Below are 20,912 nucleotides of genomic sequence, written 5' to 3'. Positions count from 1 at the left end.
TATTAATTTATTATTATTATCCTTTATTTATATGGCGCCACAAGTGTTCTGCAGCGCCGTACATAGAACTAATAAGTAAACAAGTACATTACAGTGCAGGACAAGGACACGATTTATATACATTGCTGCAATAGCGATTAAAGCACTCACAATAAGCAGCCGGGAGTTGGCAGAGACGTGTTAGGTGCCCTTATGGGGAGTAAAGAGTCGAAGAAAATGTAAAAAGAGAAGCACATGAGGGAAGAGGTCCCTGCTCGTGAGAGCTTACATTCTAAAGGGGAGGGCAGACAGACAGGCGTGACACAGAAGGGGAAGATACCCGTTTGCTCTCAGCACACGGTACATATATACAGTAATAGAGCATACCTAAGCTTTATTTCACTGGGTCCATCAAAGTTGCAGTAGATGTAGAGCTTTATTAATACCCCATGGGGCCAAAGACAACATACTGGTTTGGAGCCCCCTATGCTCCTCTGTTTTTCAAAAAAGTGCCTACTGGGCCATATATAGAATCCTAAGGGCCTGATTTAATAAAGAGGGTTATGCTTGTTATCACTCATTACTAATCTTAAACAGTGCTCCAACCACTCAGCTCCTAATTGTCATTTTTAAAAAGCCTGTAAAGTGACAGTTAGGAGCTGATTGGTTGGAGCACCATTTAAGATTAGTAATGAGTGATAACAAGCATATCACTCGTTATTAAAATCAGGCCCTAAGTTGCGATCAGGGTTAATATGGATTGACCGACCAACTGCATGAACAACATTCAACACATCCAGGGTGGTACAAAAGTCTCCAGGCTTATATGCCTGGAAAAGCAACACCATCACTGACTCTGAACTGCAAGGGTGTCAAGGCCCCCATACATCAGCAATCGATTGTGTAAAAAAATCTGCAATGTATGGGCTTCACAGATTCAACCAAAAAGTGATAGGAATTGGTAAATCAGGTTGTCCAACATGTTGGATTTCGCAGATCAATTGGGGCTGCAGATTGCTAGTGTATGGAGATGATCAGCAGATTTGCACACCGTTACTAGTAAAATGATGGGCCTTTCAAGATAGGTAGATCTGTGTTTGCTGAAAACGATCTGCAAATCACTGAAAAAGATCTGTAATGTATGGGCGCAGATTGCTAGATTGGGAAATCCTAAAATCGCCCAACAAATCTTCAAATTGTTCAATTGTGGTTTTCAGATTGTTGATGTATGGGGGCCTTTAGGTATTAAACCAATGGGGTTGTAGTAGCAAGGGGAAAGAGGGATTTATTGACAAAATGTTTACCCTGGAGTTGTTCCTGCTACTGATTACTATCGGGATGTAGTCAGGAAGCCAACACTCTAAATCCCAACCGCCGGCTTCCCGACTTTCTAATCCCGGCAAGGTACTAAAGACAGGCGTCGAAATACCAACGCCTGTCATTAGACCTACGCCGGGAGCCCGGTAAGCCGGTTGCAGACAGCCGCGTGGGAGGAGGGTAAGGTTAGGGGCTCCCGGGGAGCACTTAGGGTTAGGCACCCCTCCCGGGAGGTTAGGGTTAGGCGAGGGGAAGGGGGGGTTAGGGATCCCCAGGGGAAAGTTAGGGTTAGGTACCCACCGGGAGACTTAGGGTTAGGCAGCAGGGAAGGGGGGGTTAGTTTAGGCACTTAGAGGGGGGTTAGGGTTAGGCACTTGGGGGGTGAGGTTAGGGTTAGGCAGCCCTAAAGGAGGGTTAGGGTTCGGGGTTGAATAGGGTTAGTTAATACTTACCTTTTGACGTTCAGGATCTTCAACTCTGCTGGGCTTCTGCTGTCGGGATGCCGGCTGGCGGTAATACCTACTACACCCATTACTATTACAGCTACATGAAACAAGTATAGTATGTAACGTTAAATTAATAAACGATCACATTGTCACAAAATATACTTGGAAAAGTTGTCTTTCAGTTACAAAGTAAATTATATGGAGAAATATACTGTATATATTGAAGAAGGTAAAAGGAGAAACAACTGCAAACATGTGCACAGAGATTAATTTTGTTCTGTGCACCTTACAGTTTATTATCAATCACGTGGCCGGCCAAGCAGGTGGCTCCTGAAAGGATGAAATCTGATCTAGGCTTCAGTTGATAGCTATCTGGGGGAAAGGTCTAACATGTATAATACAACACTGGGAACATGAAACCAAAAACAACATAACACATTAAACCGTTAACAGGGCTCGTATACTATACTATGTATAGATGCGTTTAATAAAAGTGCACAAATTTACATGGTTTTTTTGTGCATTTCTTATGTTTTATACTTTAATGAAAAGAAAAAAAAAACACATCAAAACCAATGGGTCTATTAATTAAAGTTCCTCCAAGAAATTATTTTTTGAGAATTAAACAAGGAAAATAAATTGGAGCAGTTGAGCAGTGGTAAGAGAAATATTATCACATGTCAGGCTAGTTAAGAGAATAAATATGGTAATAATTTTCTAATAGCATCAGTACCAAGGACAGAGTGGAATCAAAATGATTTACCGCCCTACTGCTAATTCAGGTAAGTACCGCTAACCTAATTCCCTACCCTAACCCTTCTTTAGGAGTGCCTAACCTAACCCCCCTTTCCCCGCATCCTACACCTAAGTCTCCCGGGAGGGGGGTGACTAACCCTAACCTCCCCCTGTGGTGCCTAACCCTAACCCCCCTTCCCCTAGCCTAACCCCCCCGGGGGGCTGCCTAACCCTAAGTCCCCCCCGGGTGTCCCTAACCTAACACCCCCCCCGGCGGCTGTCCTCGCCCGGCTTACCTTCGATCGGTATGCCGGGTGTCGGGCTCCCAGCGTAGGTCTAATGACAGGCGTTGGGATTTCAACGCCTGTCATTAGTGCCTTGCTGGGATTTGACAGTCGGGAAGCCTGCGGTCGTCATTGCGACCGTCGGCTCCCTGACTGCATCCCGACAGGGTGTTTGCTTATTCCATACAGTGTACATGTTAAGAGTCTGTGTTTGTTGTGGACCCAGAGTGGTAACAGGAGTAGATACCGGAACAGGTTTAAACTGAAAGGTGGGTTGTTTTATGTAAATGTTGGTACATATGAACAATAAGACAAACTAAAGTCCAGTAATAAACAAACTAATATACATGGCAGGAGGGAACTGTAGTGAGTGAGAATAAATGAATGTCCAGAAAAGTGACAGAGATGAATGAGGTGAATCCAGATAGACTGTAAAGGTGCCTATCGATTGAACGATAACGATATAGTTCGATAATCGTTTGCAGATTGTTTAAAAAAGGTCTAAAACGACCAGCGATGTGCGCTCCCTCTGGTCGTTTAGACATCTATCATTGGTCAAACATGCTCGTCAACCTAACAATAACATCAGGTTCAGCATGTTCGGAGATGATTGATTGTGCCTACACTGAACGACTGCTCGCTCAGTGTAGGCACATCACAGACTGACAAACGACTGCACGATTACAATGTCATAATCGTGCAGTCTTTTGCCTGTCTTCTAGTGGATAGGCACCTTAAGAGTGAAGTGGATATCCTGGTATGCTAAATAGTAGCTGAGAGGAATATATGGTAATCCTGTGATGATGGCTGAAAGGAGAATTCGGTAATGCTGTGATGATGGCTGAAAGGAGAATCCGGTAATGCTGTGATGATGGCTGAAAGGAATGGGTTAACTGAGGAGACAGGTTCAGGTAGGAGTGGGTCTGGTGGAAGGTGCAGGGTTGATCACCAGCGGAGTGCAAGGCAAGGCAGAGCGGTGCAGGCTGCAGGGAGCTGAAGGCAGACAGGGAGCTAGGGCAAGCACCGACGCACAGGTCTCAGGGTCAGGAGCGCAGAGAACTCTCTCTCTCACAACTGACGCTGTGAACACGTTGCACTGGCAAATACAGGGCGCTTCGAACACCCTTAAGTACCCAGCAACAGAATGTGATCGGCCAGAGAGAGCAGGTGAATCACAGACGATTGGCCTGCTATGTCACATGGCCAAAGACAACATGGTGGCGCCCAGACAGTCGTGACGCGGAGACGCCACTAGCCTTACCCTTGCCAGGATGGCTCAACACTGGCAGACCTCTGCGTATACGCAATGCCAGCCTCCATAAGCCAGCTCCCCCACCAGAAGGACCGCGCCCTCACCGGTAAGGACCGCAAACCTCCACACCGCGAAACCCGGGTCGTGACAGTACAGCTATATGAATTAATGCCACCATCTAATGCAAGGCATTAGTGTATTCTATAGAATGTTACATGCATTTTTAATAAAACTTCAATAAAAAAAATTACACTTACTCAATTGTTTTTTTTAATTTCTCTTACCTTTCCTCCACTATATTGTAACCCACTTAACACTGGGCACGATGAGCCTGCTGCACCTCTAGCCCCAGGCCAGCCCTGCCCAGTTTCCCAAATAGTCGCTGCACATGCACAATAGGATGGGGTCAGGGGTTAGTTCAATGCACCATTATGTATTATTGTGCACATCTAACATCACTAAGGCAATTTTCACCTAGTATAATGGAAATATTCTAACAGGACCTAAACGAACATGTAATATGTGACCACTGAAAGCAGATGAACATTGTTTTGTAAGCATAAAAAATAGTTGTATTATTTATTGCTGCTATATAAAAGATTTAAACCACAGAAGTTTAAATTAGAGATGAGTGGCTTAAATCTTCCCACTTAGGCCCGTATTCAATTAGCCGCGAAAAGCCGAGATCGCGAAAAAGTATTGCCGATTGTGACTTTTCGCCTGTCGGAAAAGTAACGCCGTATTCAATTCCATCCGCTGAATGTACCCTTGGGACAGCCCCCAATGGACAACTGCATCAAACAATTCAGAAAAAAAACCTTAAGAACACCCCAAAAAAGTACTTTGAATTTGGGGGCGAAAAAGTGCAAAGTGGGGGGATAAATTCACAAACTAGCGAAATAAGGTTCTGGGGGTGCACTAAGAAGGGGTCAAGTGTTTTGTGGATTGCAGGTGCATTTTTGGGGGTGAAGTTTCACTTTATTTAAAAGATCACTTTAGAGACATTTAAAAATGCTTGCACCCATTTTCAGGTACCCCAAATTTGACAGGACTACTTATTTTCACCGAAAAATACTGCTTTATGCCATTCTTCACCACTTGAACAAATACGCTAATTAGTGGCTATTGTGCGAACTTAATTACCGCAAACAGTTTTAGGACTGCTAATCGGGCACTGCTACATTGTTCCCCAATGTTTCTGCATCTATTTGTGGGGTTCAGGCTAAATTCCCAGATCCTGACACCACTTTTCTCCTGTTCTGACTTTGCGTGTCTCCGTTTTCGCGTCTTTTGGAATTGAATACGGTGATTAGCGGGGGCGTGCACGATAAGTTTCCGCTGCTAAAATACGCGATGTAGGCGAAAAGTCCGGCAGGCGAAACTTTATCGCGGATGGAAAACCAATTGTGTACGGGCCTTAGTTTGGATCTAAGAACGAGAGCACACCTCCTCTTTCCAGAAATCTCAGCTCTCACATATTTTGCATATAATTTATATGCCATCCAAAACACGCGAGAGCTCTAAGGTTTCTGGAAAGATCAGGTTTGTCATCGTTATCAGATCCGCACTTGGAGGGAAAATCCAAGTCTCTTATCTCTACAGTTTGTGAAGCTAAAGCAGGGGTGGGGAACCTTTTTTCTGCCGAGGGCCATTTGGATTGTTAGAAAATCAGTCGGGGGCCATACAAAATTATTAACTTAAAAATTTGCCTCCTATATTTGGTTAAAAACTTTATTAACTCACCCTTAATGTGATGGCTGGAAGTGCTTCTCTTTGGTATGTTGCCAGGCAGAGTCTGGAGGGGCAGTCCCTATGGATGTGTGACAGGCAGATTGATAAGGCAGCCCTGGGGTCCTCTCAGTCCTAACCAGCCTGATGACAGCACTGACTGTACACACCCCCTGCTGTGCCACCACTGCCTGCTTGCCCGTGCCGTTAGGGTGAGACCCTGCACTAACCAGCTCAATGGCGGCCAGATGACAGCCATGATTCCCCCCCCCTTGTGCCCTGCCTGTCTGTCGCCGCTGATGGGGAGAGAGCCCCTGCTCTAATCTACCTGATGACAGCCTTGACACCCCCCACCGCTGCACTACCTCCCACTGCTGATAGCCAATGACAGCCCTGACACACACCCTCCCCCCGCTGTGCTACCTGCTGCCGCTGATAGAGCAGCGGGGGGAAAGGGTGTGTCAGGGCTGTCATCAGCTACCAGCCGCCGATGACAATCCTGACATCCCCTCTCCCCCCGCTGCGCTACCTGCCACCGCTGACAGCCGCTACACTACGCTGATTCTGCTGCTGCCACTGACAGCCGGCCGGGCCGGATGATTTCATCTTGCGGGCCGTATACGGCCCACGGGCCGGAGGTTCCCCACCCGAGCTAAAGTAAAAAAAAAAAAAAAAATGTATCCGCCAAAACTAAAGGGGCCTATCCATTAGCAGATTTATCGTTCAGTCGTTCAATTTATCTGCTAATGTATAGGCTCTGAACGATACAAATGCGCACTCCCGCGGCCGACAAATTGGTCTTTTGTCTCTCCAACATGTTGGTCAATTATCGTTTATCGCTGACAGATATTAGAAATATCTGTCGCGACGAACAATTTTTTTATGTAAATGAATAGAAACATAAAAAAAAATCCACTCCCAGAATGATGTCATGCAATATCGTTCGTCGTTCGCAAAAAATCTGTCATGTACATGACAGATATCTGTCACAGCAGCCCCAGGCATTTTCAAAAGATAAATCTTTTGTCCTTTGTCTATCAAAAAGATCTGCTAATGGATAGGCCCCTTAATACATATTTAAAAATTGTGATAAAAAAAGATCATAGCACTGATCTGCCTGAACCATGCCCCTTTTCAGATGAAGAAGCAATACTTTTGAAATTCACAATCTGGGAGTATCCCGAATATTTGCAAATATATAAAAATAAACACCAACATACAAAACAATAGCACTTCAAACAATGCATCCATCATCCATTAATTCACAAAAATGGTAATATATAAGGACTTTTTGACACCACAGTAATGACTAATTTGAAAAAGCCTGTTAAACAATATATTAGTGACTCCCAACTGGGTGTATCACAAGAATTTATAGGCCAGCATAGGAATCCTCTAAAAATAAAATGAGGAAATGCAATAGTGATTATAATCTAGCTGCAAGTCGATTTGTTTTTCAGATAGGCTACTTTTTATTCATGACTCTGGATTTAACTTGTGCAGAATTTTCGGAATAAAAACCACTGCAATATCACCAGGAAGTAGAGCCACTACTGAAATAATGTGTGAATGAATAGGGTGCAATTTCATGAATATTGCTTCATAGAACAAAATGGCTGCCACCAGTGGGTGCTGGCAAAATATGCAATAGCCATAACTGTGTGCAGACAACAGTCATGTATGTTCATACCAGCGCCATTGGACCTCTATCACAAAAGCATGGCATCATACCTCCCTAATTGATGTTAAAACCATCAACCTTTGGCGACAAATAAAAATGGTTGGAAACTATTGATGATCGATGGCCATCTGTAGGACACAATGTCTGTGAGCCTAATTCAGAGGTGGATGCAGTGTTTATTTCGGTCACAAGCGGTCGATGTTTTCAGTCTGCGTATGCGTCCGAGTCGCACTGTGCATGTGCTGTGAACGTCTTGCAACGGCAGTTGTAGTGTGAATTGGGATGCAGAGTAATTGACAGACAGTTACCGTTTGAATGAGGTAACAGGAGAGTGGTGACTAAATCGCAGGCCCGTTGCAATCGTTTTCGGCACTTCAGACGTAGTGGTTCTGTCCCCGGAGGCATACTTGCATTGTGTCAGGGTTCTAGGTGTGTTTGAACTTGGTAAAGACTCAGGAGTGTGCTGGGCTGAGCTTGAATGCAAGAAGCGAGGTGGACCAGAGCACTCGCTCTGAATCAGGGCCCTCCTACCTAAAATTGGAGCGGCCTCCTGGCCGCTCACATAGCTGTGGATGACCACCCACAGCTTATGCAAGCGGCCAAAAAGATGGTCGCGATGGTCAAGACCATCGCGACCATCGGGCTTGCGACGAGACCCTGCGGTAGGGTTTCGTTGCCGCAAGCCCAGGAGTGCTTTTGGCTCTATCAGAGCCAAAAGCACTCCCACTGACATCACTAGTGATGTCAGTGGGGCTGGCCCCAGACAGTAGGTGTTCCCATGGGAACGCCTCCGTCTGGGCAGCAACGCCCCCGGCACGCCCACCAAAGGTGGCGTGCTGTCACTCAACATTGACAGCACGCCCCCTTTGGTGCGAGACTTGGCCATCGCTATGCGGGTCTCGCGCATGCACACAACGGAGCTCCCTCCGTCGTGCACATGCGCACTAGAGCACCATCGACCCGCTTGCGGGCGCTCAGCGCTCGCGAGCGGATCTGAATCAGGCCCTTAGTTCTTACTCATAGGCTGTGTGGGAGTGAGCAGGTCGATGGTAAATAAGCGGAAAGTCTAAAATTACTGGCTGAAGCTGCAGAATTCCTAGATACTTGGTAGACTCAGGCTGGAGGAATAGGCTGGGCCGGCTTCTGCTTCGTATACCAGACTAGGACCGGATATTGCTCAAGATACTGGACTAGGGCCCTCATTCAGAGCCACTCGCTAGCGGCAGTACGCTCGTTCCGAGCGATGTTCGCACATCTGCGCATGCGTACGGTTTTTAGTACGCATGCGCGAACCAGTCAGTGCGGCCGAAAATCGTTGGTACGCAATATAGCGAGGGCCTGCTATTTTGAGTGACAGAATGAGGCATATGTGGGTGGTAACAGGGGAAGGTGCTTGAAAACGGGGAGTGGAGATCCGAACGCAGGCGTGCTTAAAGGTCAAAACGGGCGTTTTAAGGGAGTGCATAATTAATACAGCAGCGTCATTGACCACGTCACTTGGTTTTTTTTAACTCAGAACTGCTCGCAAAATAGCGGTTGAAAACACCAACCACAGAATAGCGAGCAGTTCATACACTGTACGATGTACTCGATTAATCTAATAAATAGCGGACATGACGTATGGTGCGTGCGGCCAGGGGGCGTTTTTATCAAATAAACGAGCGTATGTTTTGCTCGCTTGTTCAGACTTAGAGGTGGGAACAGACTGCAATTTGCGAACGGATCATTTGAATAGCCACCCCTTGTTTTTGAACGAATGACCACAAATAGCGAACGGCTCTGAATCAGGCCCTAGGACCGGTTATAGCTCAGGATGGTGCCGCTGAAGTATAATGGTCTCCACTGTAACCACTGGAGGGCAGATTAGAACTGAGACCGGGATGACTGAAGGAAGGTAACAGAATCAGCGCACACACAGTGAAACAAAAGCGGGAGACTAGAATTCACAGGAACAAGGTGAAAGGCTAATGAAACAGGATAGACCGACGTTGTTCTGGCAGCTTGCTGGGTCTACTGCGGGAACCTTTATACCCCTGGCCAGTCGTGATTGGTGGATGCCGCTCTGAGGTTAGGAGTTTTTTTCCCACTAGTTGTCAGTGATCAGTTGGCTTCCTCCAATATGGAAGCAATCAGGAAATAGGCCCTCATTCAGAGGCGCTCACAAAATGCGAGCGCTCGTTCTGAATGTGGGCGGATGCTTCTCTTTTGAAGTGCAGCCTCCTGGTCGCTAGCTAAGCTGTGGGTTACCACCCACAGCTTTAGCGACCGACCAGGTTGATGGTCACGATAGTCAAGACCATCGGGGCTTGCGATGAGACCTTGAGGTTGGGTCTTGGCAACCGCAAGCCCCAGGGAGCTTCCTGCTCTGATCGAGCAGGAAGCTCCCCACTGACATCACTGCTGATGTCAGTGAGGCCGTCCCCAAAACGGCATGCGTTCCTTTAGGAACGCCTCCGTTTGTGAAACCACTCCCCCGCCACGCCTACAAAACGGGGCAAGCTGTCGATCATCATCGACAGCCACCCCTTTTGTAGTGAGCTCCGGAGCGAGAGAATTTCTCTCTCGCTCCGGGGCTTGCGCACGCGCAGTGCAGCCGCTGCGCGTGCGCAGGGCCTGAACATCAGCGGGTCTGAACATCAGCGGGTCTGAATGAGGGCCATAGAGCCAGTGGGAAAGCCGGAGAGGGGACGACAGGCCCACATGCTGGACCACCACAGGGTGAATGCGGAAACCGGAGACCTCCAGAGAGTCCACGCTGCCACAATGACAGAGACTGCAACCCTTGCCAAGAACACACAGATGCGCGGATAGGCAAGTGCGTTGACTGAGGAGCCAGGGACCTGACACGTTGGACATTCTGAGCAACCATAAAAGGTACACAAGTGGTGGATCTGAATTGGCTTATCATGACAACATTTTCATCATTGTCTAATCATAACAACATTTCATCAGTCTTATCATGTAGAACTCGGCGCTTCTGATCGGGTTTATGACCGAAATTTAAAAGGGCAATGATTTTACTAGCAAAATCATTGCCCTTTTACATTTCGTGCATAAACACGATCAAAAGCACTAGGTTTTACAACCCAACTCTCAGGTGACATGTACTATGTCGCTGCCTGTTAATTATGCACGCTTCTGAAATGGCGTTGAAACACTCAGGCACGCCTGCGTTCGTACCTCCACTCTCCCGTTTCTAGTGGCCTGCCCCTGTTACCATCCTCAAACGGCCTCTCTTGTCACTCATTCAACTGGGCTGTCTATGCTGGGTGAGCGAGCGCATCCAGATATTTCGTAGTGGTTCGCGCACGCGCATTGTGATGCAAACGCATTCGCAGATTGCAAAAATAAGCCAGCTACGAGCAATCACATCCTAGCGAGCGGGTATGAATCTGCTCCTAAGTCCAAAACTCTGGACGTGCATAAAGGACAACAGAGAGACAGACATGCTTTCTTGCTTATTATATAGATATAATGCTAACGCTCCTAATTAAACAGAATGTAAGTGTAATAGGTAGAATATTTGAGGAGCTATATCCCTAAAATGGTGAGAAGCACATGTCTAGGGGCCGTATACTGCCTTACTTGAAAACTGTAAAAACTGAAATGTGGTGTACTGCAAGTTGGTTTATCTCTTGTCCCTTGAAAACATACTAGGTATATTTACAGTTCATATGATACAGCTTTACAAAAATACACTAGCACTGCTGGCAAAGCACAATACAATTTATACAGAAATGATCAGGTGACTCAGGTCACCTAGTACTTCCTTAAGCAAAAAAAGAGAGGTCACGCCCCATGTTACACAGACACTTGGAAACTTTAATATTGTGAACTGTGTTCTGTGTAGTATCTACAACAGAAGTCAGCACCTGAAATTAGTAATACCCTTGTAGTGAAGAACAATACTACAATTATTTTATAATAATATAAAAGCACTTTGGATTGAAAAGTATTGCATTAAACTACACCCCTAGCAGAGAGAAGTTTGTACAACTATAAAAATGTCTGTGCAGTAGCACTAAACAAACTGACATACACATAACAACTTTGCTTGCCTCATACAAGCACAAAATGGCCACCCTACAGGCACTATTAAACTACCTCGGGGACCAAAATGGAGCCATTTTGAGTGTTTAGACAATGCGATCTACTAATTCACAACTGAATGATCATTTTGCAGCACTTTGTAATCCAATCTATCCCTACAAGTCCTGTTTCACACCACCACACATTTGCAAGCATAAAAACTATACTTTAACACAAATGATGCCTATTTGTGTTAGTCTATTCAACATATGTGTTCTTTTATTATTGCAGAATTAGAGCACAATGCTAGTGAGAACAGTTACATAATTATTCACAGTTACTTATATAGGGTTGGGTACGGGATCCTGACGGTCTTAGGGTCTGATTCAGAGCCGAACGCTCTGACCAGAGCGCTCGCTCTGAATCAGGGCCCTCCTCCATGAAAATGGAGCGTCCTCCTGGACGCTCGCATAGCTGTGGGTGACCACCCACAGCTTATGCGAGCGTCCATGATGATGGTCGCGATGGTCAAGACCATCGCGACTATCGAGCTTGCGACGGAGACCCTGCGGTAGGGTCTCGCTGCCGCAAGCCCTGGAGTGATTTTGGCTCTATCAGAGCCAAAATCACTCCCACTGACATCACTAGTGATGTCAGTGGGGCCGGCTTCAGACAGTAGGCATTCCCAAGGGAACGCCTCCGTCTGGCAGCCACGCCCCCGGGACGCCCACCAAAGGGGGCATGCTGTCAATCAACATCGACAGCACGCCCCCTTTGGTGCGAGACCCGGAGCGACGGAGAGCCCATCGCTATCCGGGTCTCGCGCATGCGCACGACGGAGCTCCCTCCGTCGTGCGCATGCGCAGTGGGGCAACATCGACCCGCTTGTGAGCGTCCTGCGCTCGCGAGCGGGTCTGAATGACCCCCTTAGTGCTGACAGTCAGAATCCCGACAGATTTATGTAAGTATTATAACTAGAGATGTGCGCCGACCCCCGTGTTTTGGTTTTGGATCTGGATCTACCCTGGCTTTGGATCTGGATTGGTTTTGCCAAAACCTCACCTCCGTGTTTTGTTTTCGTGTTTTGGCTCTGGATTTTTTCTTAAAAAATCATAAAAACAGCTAAAAATCACATAATTTGGGCCTGTTTTTGTTCCTACAGTATAATTAACCTCAATAACATTTATTTCCAGTAATTTTGACCACCTCACAATATTATTTGCTTCATCTAGTTAAGGCCAAAAGGTTGCATCCAGCTAGCTGGCTGACTAAGCTAAGTGACACAGTGGGCGGCACCAACATGTGGCAGTTCAGCTTCTAATTTCCAACACGGATACAGGGTGTTATACAGTGTGGGTTGGATACACCAATAGTGCACTTACTGTGACAGCAGTGTCGGCAGAGCAGTGTCCTCAGTACATGGAATGGCAGTGCTGTGGAGCTGACAGTGCCCTCAGTGAAGGATACCGGTGATGTCGGCAGTGCGGGGGTGCCAGCTGTGTCTTTAGTGCAGGTTTGCTGGCTGTGTTGGCAGTGCGGGGTTGCCAGCGGTGTCTTTAGTGCAGGTTTACTGGCTGTGTTGGCAGTGCTGGGGTGCCAGCGGTGTCTTAATGCAGGCTTGCTGGTTGTATCGGCAGTGCGGGGGTGCCAGCAGTGTCCTCATTGCAGGTTTGCTGATTGTCGGCAGTGCGGGGGTTGCTGGCGGTGTCCTCAGTACATGGAATGGCAGTGCTGGCAGTGTTCTCAGTGAAGGGTACCGGCGGTTTCGGCAGAGCGGGGGTGCCAGCGGTGTCCTCATTGCAGGTTTGCTGACTGTGTCGACAGTGCAAGGGTGTTCTCAATGCAGGGTGCCGGCGGTGTCGGCAGAGCGGGGGTGTCCAGCGGTGTCCTCAGTGCAGGTTTGCTGCCTGTGTCGGCAGTGCAGGGGTGCTGGTGGTGTCCTCAGTGTGGGAGTGTCCTCAGTACGTTGGGCAGCAGTACAGGAGTGTCGGCAGCGGTGGTTTCGGCAGCAGGGGATGCTGCCAGTGGGGGTGTCGACAGCGGGGGGTGCCGGCGGCAGGTGATGGCGGGCGCCATCTTCTTTTCCTCTTTTGTGCTGTTTTCAATGGGCTTAACGCTGATTGGCTGAGAGCCGCAACAGACGGCTCTCTCAGCCACTCAGCGTTAAGCCCGCTCAAAACAAAACCTTTCGACTCGACAGAGGGGTCGCGAGGTTTTGCCTCAGGTCAGGGATCCGGTGCAGGCAGGGAGATCCGAGCTGCGCTCGGATCATCCCGGATCCCAAAAATTCGGGTGGGTTCGGATCTCTGAGATCCGAACCCGCTCATCTCTAATTATAACCCTACCCTCCTGCAGCCTAACCCTACCGCTCCCCTCCCACAGCCTAACCCTAACCATCACGTCCTGCAGCCTAACCTTGACCCTGCTCTCCCGCAGCCTAACCCTACCCCTAGTGCCTAACCCTAACCCTCCTCCTAACCCTAATACTCACCTCCGCAATCTGTTGGGATTCTGACAGTCGGAATGCCGCCGTCGATATTGTGACCGTTGGCATCCTGACTGTCGGGATGCTGACTACATCTCTATATAGCACAGCATATTCTGTTGCGCCTTACAATTGGGAACAAATAAATACAGCACAAGACTGGGTAATAACAGACAGACATAGGAGGGCTCTGCTTGCAAGCTTACAACCCTAAACTAAGATCACAAGGGAATATTTGCAATTATTTTTTAAAATCTAATAGCAAAAATGAACCAAATCATGCCAGCTACAGTCTCCACATCTTGAAAAGCAAGGTTTAAAGGTGACTTGGTAATAAAAATAGCTATCATTAAATAAATCCACTGCGTTCTCTTACTGTAGATCAGAGTTCAATAATACGGAGTACATAGTTCATTCTCCACAGTGACATTTAAAGGCACATACTGTGCAACTAGGCAGTTTATTTTCACAAGAATTGTGAAACATATGGTAGCATTTTTCCCCTCTGGCAGTAGTTAGGGTGGCCAGTCCCAGGATCGCCATTATCATTAGTGGGATCCCGGGATTTTGGACTAAAATCATCGGGATTTGAATCCCGAGATTGGAGCTTGCAATCTGGGGATTTCAGAATTAATCAGTGCATGCGTTTTTTGTAATGCCAGGCAGCGCTGAGAACCTGCAGCACATGGCGGAGATGCTGCCCAGCTGTGCACAGCATGACGTGATGTCGGAGGTCACGCTACGCAGCCCAATGCCAGCCGCGCCTGCCCATACCACACTTAAGCCTAAGCAGAGGAGGACAGTCTGCTGCTTGGCGGGCAGCCGCGGGTATCGTCACAGAGGTAGCCAGCTGCGGAGAGAGGAGCCCGCAAGCGGAGGCTGGTACTTGGGGGAATGGGGAAGGGGGCGAGAGAGATATAAGGACCGGGAGCGGAGAGAGAGATGAAGACTGAGGAACAGAGGGAGGGGAGACAAATAAGGACTGAGGGACATGGGGGGGAAGAGATAATGACTGAGGAATGGGAGGAGAATGGAGTGCAGCCACTGAGTCCTGCAGCTGCTGCCTGCCAGTGCCACCACCAACTCAATCCTGGGATTGAAAAATGGCCTGGGATGGGCCTCCCTAGCAGTAGTACTGTACCAATGCTTAGACTTTTTTTTTCGGTATGCTGGTTCTATAAGAAGGAAAGGTTGAGTCTCCCATATCCAAATATTCCGAATACGGAGTATCCAGAAATACAGAATTTTTTTTACCATGACAGATAGTGAAACCTTTGATTTTTGATGGTTTATTGTACACAAACTTTGTTTAAGGCACAAAATTAGTAAAAAGAAAGTATAAAATTACCTTCAGGCTTTGTGTATAAGGTGTATATGAAACATAAATGAATTTCATGTATGTACACAAACTTTGTTTGACCCACAAAATTATTGAAAATATTGTATTTAAGTATCTGCAGGCTGTGTGTATAAGGTGCATATAACACACAAATGCATTCTGCACCCTTCTGCCTGTTCAACGCTGACCACTAGTATGATGGGTGTAAAAGGTTAGGTCAGTGCATGTGCATCCATGATGCATTATTGTGCCCAAATCATTGCAGCATAAATTATGCCTGTTTGTTGTGGGCTTTGAGCAGGATAAGACTGGCTGCTTTTGTTAACAGTACAATAAGATATTGAGTACCATGTTCTTAAATCAGCCTATGATCAACCAAAGTGACAAGTTACATTTGGAGCAGACTTTATGGCACCATCTAAGGTGCATTGTGGTGCAAATCACAAAATGTCAAAGTGCCACCTCAGGAACTCTAATGCTGAGTCTACACTATGCGATTGTTCGCCAGACAGGGCTATCTGTCAGATAGGGCTGATAATTGTGTAGTGTGTACACGGCACCAAGGCCCGACGGCTGGTCTTACTCTGGGTACACACTATATGATCTATCATCCAACATATAGTTCCCACACCGATCAGAACCATATATTGTACACATCGTATGGTGTGTATGCATCGTGCAGATGGGAGGATGCAATGAACAATGTGGTGCACGTCGTGTAGTGCGTATACACGCCCGCAAAATTTACCGGGAGAGAGTTCCTCCGGGACCCTCGCGGGCAATGGCTGGCACACGTACGTGGTCTGTAGACCGCAGGAGTCCCGACAGAGGTGTGAAGAGACCGCTTATCCGATCACTTCACTCTGAGCACATTGCAGGGATGGGCTCCTATCAGACCCCCTGTCCTTGCATGTGCTAATTAATACATTTGGGCGCTCTAATCACATAATGCGATCTGAGCACGAAATTAGATTCCGTGATTACATTGCAGTGAGTACTGTATGTGATTGTTGATAAATGGGCCCCTGACTTTACTCTTCCTCATCCTTACCTCATAAGGAAATTCTATTCCACCCCACATCATTTTTGTTCAAAGTTGGAGGTTTTAAGGGATTGGAAAATGTTTTGTTTGGTTTATTGGTTGTATTAAGGTGCATACACACGGTCAGATTTTCTGTCAGATCTGAACGACAACGATTTTAAAAATCGTTCAATTGTTCATATGTGAAAGAAAATCTGGCATGTGAGCCTGCAATGATGAACGATGCGCGTTCCCGCTGGTCAGATAACGATATCTGACATCTGATGCGTTTGCAGTCAGATTTGGACGATTCCATTCATTTTAATACTGTCTGAAATCGTTCAATCGTTCATCTGACAGATCTGACCGTGTGTGTGCACCATTAATCGAAAACACAGTCATTCCCTATTTTGTCAACAAACGTTAAGTGCTGTTGTGCATAATGAAAACAAATGAATGGACAAATGTTTAGTTACATTTTCTTAAACAACACAAGGCCTTCCATTACCAGTCATAGCAGATTTTACCACCACATCTAATATATATCACACTATTAGCAACACATATAGGGTATATAAGGCATCAAGCATCCCATTTTGAATGCAATGCGTCCCACCACTGATCGCATGCATAGCGGCGTTTAGTAACGCTGTATGCATGTACATTTCTGTAAAAGACAGCTCCCCGGATAAGAGCTGTCCTTTGAGGAGTGGGGACTTTTGACCTGGGAGTCCTTCTGTGCATGCGCAAGCCCCAGGTACCCTATTGGATCTCTCTCGGGGAAGCATTAGACAATGCCATCAATAGCTGGTGTTGTCAGTCGGGTCCAAGCTCCGGAAAGTTTTGCTTTCCGAAGCTCGGTGCATATGGTGATTGAGGTCAAACCGCTGGAAAAAACAGCATTTGGCTGCATTTTTCAGTATAGTGCATCCCGCCCATAGTACTAATAGCCACACACAGAAGTTGATAAAAACCATGCTGAGCACCTTAACTTATTGGAGGAAATTGAGAACTAGTTTTTAGGTATAAGAATAACTTACAGCAATAACTAAAATATACCACTAACACTAATCTATACTGTAACTATTTGTACATTTCATATCTAATTCCTAAGTTATAGTTTAAACAAGAAATATATCATGTATATAAGTAATTATTATGTTTACATTAACCAAATAAATAAAAAATGTTAAAAAACAGAACAAAACTTCAATGTAGTAATAATGCACAAGCGCATTAATGGGGCATATGTGATTACACGCTTTTAGCCTTCTGGGAAAAATAAGTGAGAAACTGGATAAACAGGTATTACTTAGTGAGCATATCATTTAATGTAAATTGTCCCATCTATAAAGCCATTCTATGTAGAGGTGCTCTGATTGTTTGTAGTCGTTAGTGCAACCAAGAATGCAAAACACTTTAGCAACTTAACAAACAAATGAATTTCTTTGACATATTTTTTTAAATGAACAACTACTATAAATGACAGAACAACCCACAGGTATAATCATCACTGAAATACCACAGCAAACCTGAAGAACATGATTTAATAGATAGTTGTCTCTTTTAGGTTATTAACAATCACTTCTCCTTTGGGACTTCTATAATCAAATGCATTATGTATATATATATATATATATATATATATACACATACATATACATATATATATATATATATATATATATATATATAATGCAGTTTGATTACCTGCAGTACCATTCAATAAAATCTGTTCAGTAAGAATATGACTATGTAGGTAACAATAAATTATCACTATTTTAATTAACGTTGGCATTAACTTTAAAATAAAAATGTATAATTATGCAACATTTAACAATAATGCATTATGATGTTAATAGAAAGTAATATAACAAAAATAAATTTAGAATTTAAAAAAACAATATTAATACAATACAAATAATAAAAAAAATGACAGGAAAAGATTTACATATGAGGGGTAGATAGAGATTTTGGCTGCAGGCCATCATAATATTTCACCCAAATGAATGTGTTGAATGGAATGTTGACGTGTATGCTGCAATGTCTCCTGCAGTATACACTCCTAACATACACAATCACTACTTATACTGGAATGGCATTACTGGACATGGTTATAGACAAACCTTAATACACTGCAACGCAAGGCACGGCTCAGGCTAATAATTCTACAAATCAGCATAGAAGAGCAATGCTGTGATTGCATTCTGAATGTTACTCACAGTGTTTCTTTCCGTCAATAATCTTCATTGTAATGTACAGCGGTGAGATCTCAGTGAGAAACAGCCACTTCCACTAAACAATACGTGGAGGGTGATCAAAGATGATGTGGCCTGCACCTCTGCATTTCAGGACTGCCCTGTCTGAAACAACTTAAGAACAAGGTCACATTTTTTTTTTCCCTGCATATAAATTGCGAAATGCCCGGTGAACTTCGCTTTCTGCACACGGTATTTACCATACAGCCACAAAGCCATGCTTTCGGGCTCCTTATTGGCTGTTCAGCAGCCCGGCCCCCCATGGTGTCAGTGGGTGTGTTCCCTCATCCGCTCATTCCATTGGCTGAGCAGAGCTGGCATTTAACTCAGCATTGATTTTAAGCAGTCTACTGACTGTATCGTCACCAGGCTGTACTACAGTGTCAGGAGGCTGCAACTCTTCATACACAGAGGGAGGGAGGGAGGGAGGCATGGCTGCCCAACCTCTGTCTTCCTATCATCCACCAAAATGTGTCCTTCCTGTTCCCAGGAGCTGCCAGGACACTTCCACTGGGGACAGCATGTTGGCTGTCACGACATTTAGTAAAATGGAGTGTGTTGATTCGAATGGAAAATCAGGTGACTGCTCATACATAGGAAAGAACAGGTCGCAGGTGTGAGTTACAAGGCGCCAGCTCAGCTTGGAGGAACAGGTTCAGATTAAAGGAGCAGAACGATGTCGCTGTAGGTCAGCTTTTAAATGGAACGTGGTGAATCAGTGATGCATTCTAGACCTGTGATTCTCAACTCCTGTCCTGAAATAACTACAACCGGTCATGTTTTCTGGATTAGTTTTAGCATGGACGGGTGAATGGATCTAATTAGCTGGGTCAGTAATTATTCCACCTGCTTCCAGACGGAAATCCTGAAAACATGACCTGTTTGGGGGAGTGGAGGTAAAAACCACTGCTATAGAACGTAAGGACCGGGATCACTTTTCTAATTGTGTCTCCCTCCTTGTACCTATTTATATTATGGAACATAGCAGTGAGTACTCAGGAAGCCCCTCTCTACTTTACCTCTGCAGTGAAGTGGATGGAGAGAAGGCTGCATAGTATGCATCCACATTGGGGACTACCTAAGCACCGAACTACCCCAGATCACCTCCCATACAACCATTGGGTGCAAGCGCAAATGAACACCATTTTCTTATCAGGAGCAATAACATGAACACGATGCAGAGTTGTTCTGCAATGTCTTTATTTGGAGAAGCCTATGCCATTAGAGTCTGTTGTCAGATACCTTAATCATTGCAGGAAAAGGCAACACATGATGAAATTGACATTTGCTGCCCACTATATAAGATTGCTAATTGGTTTGTATCGGGCTAGAATCACCTATAGAAGCCTATGCAGCTGAGAAGCTCAGCTTGTGCACTGCACAGAATAATGTGACATTGTTGTGACTTGGGAGAGTCTGACCAGTGAGATGCTGATGAAGATGGGAAATAGGGATCCTGAATAAATTGTAGGATGGGGGGGGGGAGGGAGAGAGACACTGGAACAATGAACAGTACACATGTTGGATGCAGCCTGAAAACACAGGAGCCACTTACGGGGTCTGCTCCTCCTGCCCGAGTCTAGCCTTCTCCTGATCCTGCTCTTCTTGGCCGGGGAGCCATGATGCAGAGTGTCCGCGAGTGCTCGGTGGTGCACCGGCCCGTTATCGCCCAGGCCCCGGCTGCTCTCCCCGTTGCTGAGTAGTAGGGCACCTGGTGAAAGGAATCCATTCTGGAAGTGCGAAGCTGAGGCCGCCTCGGGCTGCGCATGATCCCCCATCACTGCAAGGAGAAGCTCGGGAGGGGGCGTCCCTCGTATCCGCTGACAGCTGCCGCCCTTCTTCTGCAGGGCTGCGCGTATTGCTCGGCGGACAGCGGCAGCAGCGCTAATGCCTGGCTGGGGGTCCTCTGCGTAGTGACAGCGGCGAGGTCATGTCCCCTAACTCCAGTAACCGAGTCTGACTGAGTGTGGTCGGTGGTGCTGCTGCACTCCGTGACGTCATGCACCGCCCACCGCCTGACAGGGGGAGGCAAGAGCGGGACTCTGACTCTGCCAGCCAGGGACTGTAGGGTAGCCCCGGGCCCCTACTATAATAATCATGATTCAACTGCTTCTTCTCACCTACCACTCGTGTGTTCATATACGTATTGGAAATCGTGTGAAGGAATTTAGAGGGAGATGTACTAAGCCTTGGAGAGATATAAAGTACCAACTAATCAGCTCTTGTCACCTTACAGACTGTGTTTGCAAAATGACTGATTGCTTGGGACTTCATCTGTCTTTTCTTTTTCTCTTGCCAAGGGGCCCAATTATGAATGATCGCATTTGCAATGCGATCTGGGCATGACATTACCGCCCA

At 46.2% G+C, this 20,912-nt stretch overlaps 1 protein-coding gene across 2 annotated transcripts in view; it reads right to left on the bottom strand.

The window, feature by feature from the left end:
- LOC148508575 (pantothenate kinase 1) overlaps nt 1-20,505 on the bottom strand; it is a 57,824-nt gene extending 37,319 nt beyond the window's left edge. The window contains exon 1 of one of the 2 annotated variants that reach the window (XM_088444330.1): nt 20,110-20,505. In XM_088444330.1, coding sequence (XP_088300456.1) covers nt 20,110-20,332 — 223 coding nt within the window. In that variant the 5' untranslated portion in view covers nt 20,333-20,505. Of the gene's footprint in view, nt 1-18,518; nt 18,706-20,109 lie in introns of those variants that run through there. The other variant, XM_088444331.1, reaches the window with a different exon arrangement.
- Nucleotides 20,506-20,912: the final 407 nt, after the last annotated feature.

The sequence above is a fragment of the Taudactylus pleione genome, unplaced genomic scaffold (assembly GCF_031769625.1).
Source record: "Taudactylus pleione unplaced genomic scaffold, aTauple2 ptg000354l, whole genome shotgun sequence".
NCBI lineage: Eukaryota > Metazoa > Chordata > Amphibia > Anura > Myobatrachidae > Taudactylus > Taudactylus pleione.
This window is presented reverse-complemented; position numbering and strand designations above follow the sequence as displayed.